A 2,292-nucleotide genomic window follows, 5' to 3' on the forward strand; every position below is an offset into this window, starting at 1 on the left:
ATATATATATATATATATATATATATATATATATATATAGATAGATATATATATATATATAGAGAGAGAGAGAGAGAAAGAGAAAGAGAGAGAGAAAGAGAGAGAGAGAGAGAGATCATATGATCATATATATGTGTATATACATACATAAATAAATACATGTATAGATGTAAATGTATAAATATATATGTACACATTTACATATGTACATATATATACATATATATATATGTATATACATACATACACATATACATTACATACACATGCATAGACACACTCAAACATACGCACACATGCCTATATACATATTTTCTGTATATAAACAATAACATGGTTTATATACATATAACTGGATACTCGTATGTTTGTATGTGCATACATATGCACGTTTGAGTGCTTGTAGGTCGGTAGGTAGGTAGGTAAGTAGGCATCATCGAAAATGATAATGCAAAGATCCTATGGGATTTTATGATTCAGTGCGACCATGAGATAGAAAATGGGAAACCAGACAGTGTTAATTGAGAAACCAAGCAAATGATGCTGGATCATAGATATAGCATACCCAGCTGACAACAAGGTATGTGATAAGGAAGAAAGAAAAGTCGATAGATATGACAGGTTAGCTTGGGAGGTGAAGACAGTTGTGGTCGATGAAAAAGGTGGTAGTAGTACCAATAATTGTCGGAGCCCTGGAAACAGTGAATAAAAATCTTGAGAAGTACATGGAACAAATAGGGGTTGCAATAAGGGTGGAGCACTTGCAGAAAACAGCACTGCTTGGAACCACTCGAATACTCCGGAAGGTGCCCGAAAAATATGAGGTGTTACCTTAGTTCACTGGAAGTGAACAACTGACACCGTAGTACATCTCCAGCATTAGAAACTGTGCAAAGGCAATAATAATAATAATAACCGTTTCTGTTATAGGCACAAAGCCTGAAATTTAGGGTAAGGGGGCCAGTCGATTTTATCGACCCCAGTACTCAACTGGTACTTATTTCATCGACCCCAAAAGGATGAAAAGTAAAGTCGAAACTCGGCGGAATTTGAACTCAGAACGTAGTGACGAGCGAAATACCATTAACGCTTTTCGTCCAGCGCGCTAACGTCTCTGCCAGCTCGCCGCCTTAATAATAATAATAATAATAATAATAATAATAATAATAATAAAAAAGAGGAAGAAGGAGAGAAAGAAGACTTACGTAGTATTTCTGCAGTAAGTATCTGTCATGTAAATGTTTCAGAATGATATTTTCCTCCAAGACAGGTAATTGCGATAAGTCTTCGATTGAAGTGGTCATCATTCCGGCCATCTGTTGACCACTGACTGCAAAATAAACATACGACAAATAACGTATAACGGACGACAACTCTACATATTATCAATAGTTTTCGGTATTTCGAAGTTTAATGTTTCCTAATTAAGGCATAATTTTTAGAGTAAAAGTTAATTACGTCGACGCAGTTCTATACAGGAACTTTCTTTTATCGACCCTCGAATGAATGAAAGGCGAAGTCGACCACGGTAGGATTTGAACTCGGAGCATTGAAAACTAGAGGAAATGTTGCATACCATTTTGTCAGACGCTCTGACGATTCTGCCAGACTGCTGCCTTTATCTGAATGACATTATTAAACAATGTGGATTCCTAACCTCAGTACAAGGCCTACATTCGAAGATGGGGTTGGGACAATTCTATCGATTTGACTGGTTCTTTATTTCATTGTCCCTCGGAAGGTTGAAAGACAAAGTTGACTTCGGTAGGATTTGATCTTGGTAGATAAAGCGCTATAACTAAATATCTCAAAGCATTTCGTTCGATGTTCAATTTATGCACCAAACTGAAAGACAAGAGAGAAACAGTCCCATGAAATTGATTCGTCGAGTTATTTCTTATAGCAAACATCGAGTTGAGGTTGGAAACCTCTTTGTAGACGAAAGACGGAGGAAATGAAACAAATGTGGACGACTTGTTCAGAAATACCAGTGTGTGGGGAACCGTTCTCAAAAATAGCCCTAAATTGTCCCCCCCCCCCAATTCCTATGTCCTTGGAATCTATATAGTCCGAGGTATATTTGTAGAGAATTTCATTAAAATATATCCATTTTCTTGAAAGTTAAGACGAATTGGACTCTGGTGAAATTTTCGAAATTCCCCACCCCAACCCATCCTAAAACACTTTGCCTCCAAAATTTTGTATATTTGGAATCTACATGATATAACACATATTCGGAGACAATTTTATTAAAAATATCCATTTTTCTGAAAGTTATGATCATCCAAAGTT

At 36.2% G+C, this 2,292-nt stretch overlaps 1 protein-coding gene across 1 annotated transcript in view; it reads right to left on the reverse strand.

The window, feature by feature from the left end:
• Positions 1-2,292, reverse strand: part of LOC106873739 (uncharacterized) — a 139,567-nt gene that overhangs the window by 112,409 nt on the left and 24,866 nt on the right. Inside the window, exon 2 of the mRNA XM_052973463.1 lies at positions 1,206-1,330. Within this exon, the coding sequence (XP_052829423.1) occupies positions 1,206-1,316 (111 nt within the window). The 5' untranslated portion in view covers positions 1,317-1,330. The remainder of the gene's footprint in view (positions 1-1,205; positions 1,331-2,292) is intronic.

The sequence above is a fragment of the Octopus bimaculoides genome, chromosome 15 (genome assembly GCF_001194135.2).
Source record: "Octopus bimaculoides isolate UCB-OBI-ISO-001 chromosome 15, ASM119413v2, whole genome shotgun sequence".
Classification (NCBI taxonomy): Eukaryota; Metazoa; Mollusca; class Cephalopoda; order Octopoda; family Octopodidae; genus Octopus; species Octopus bimaculoides.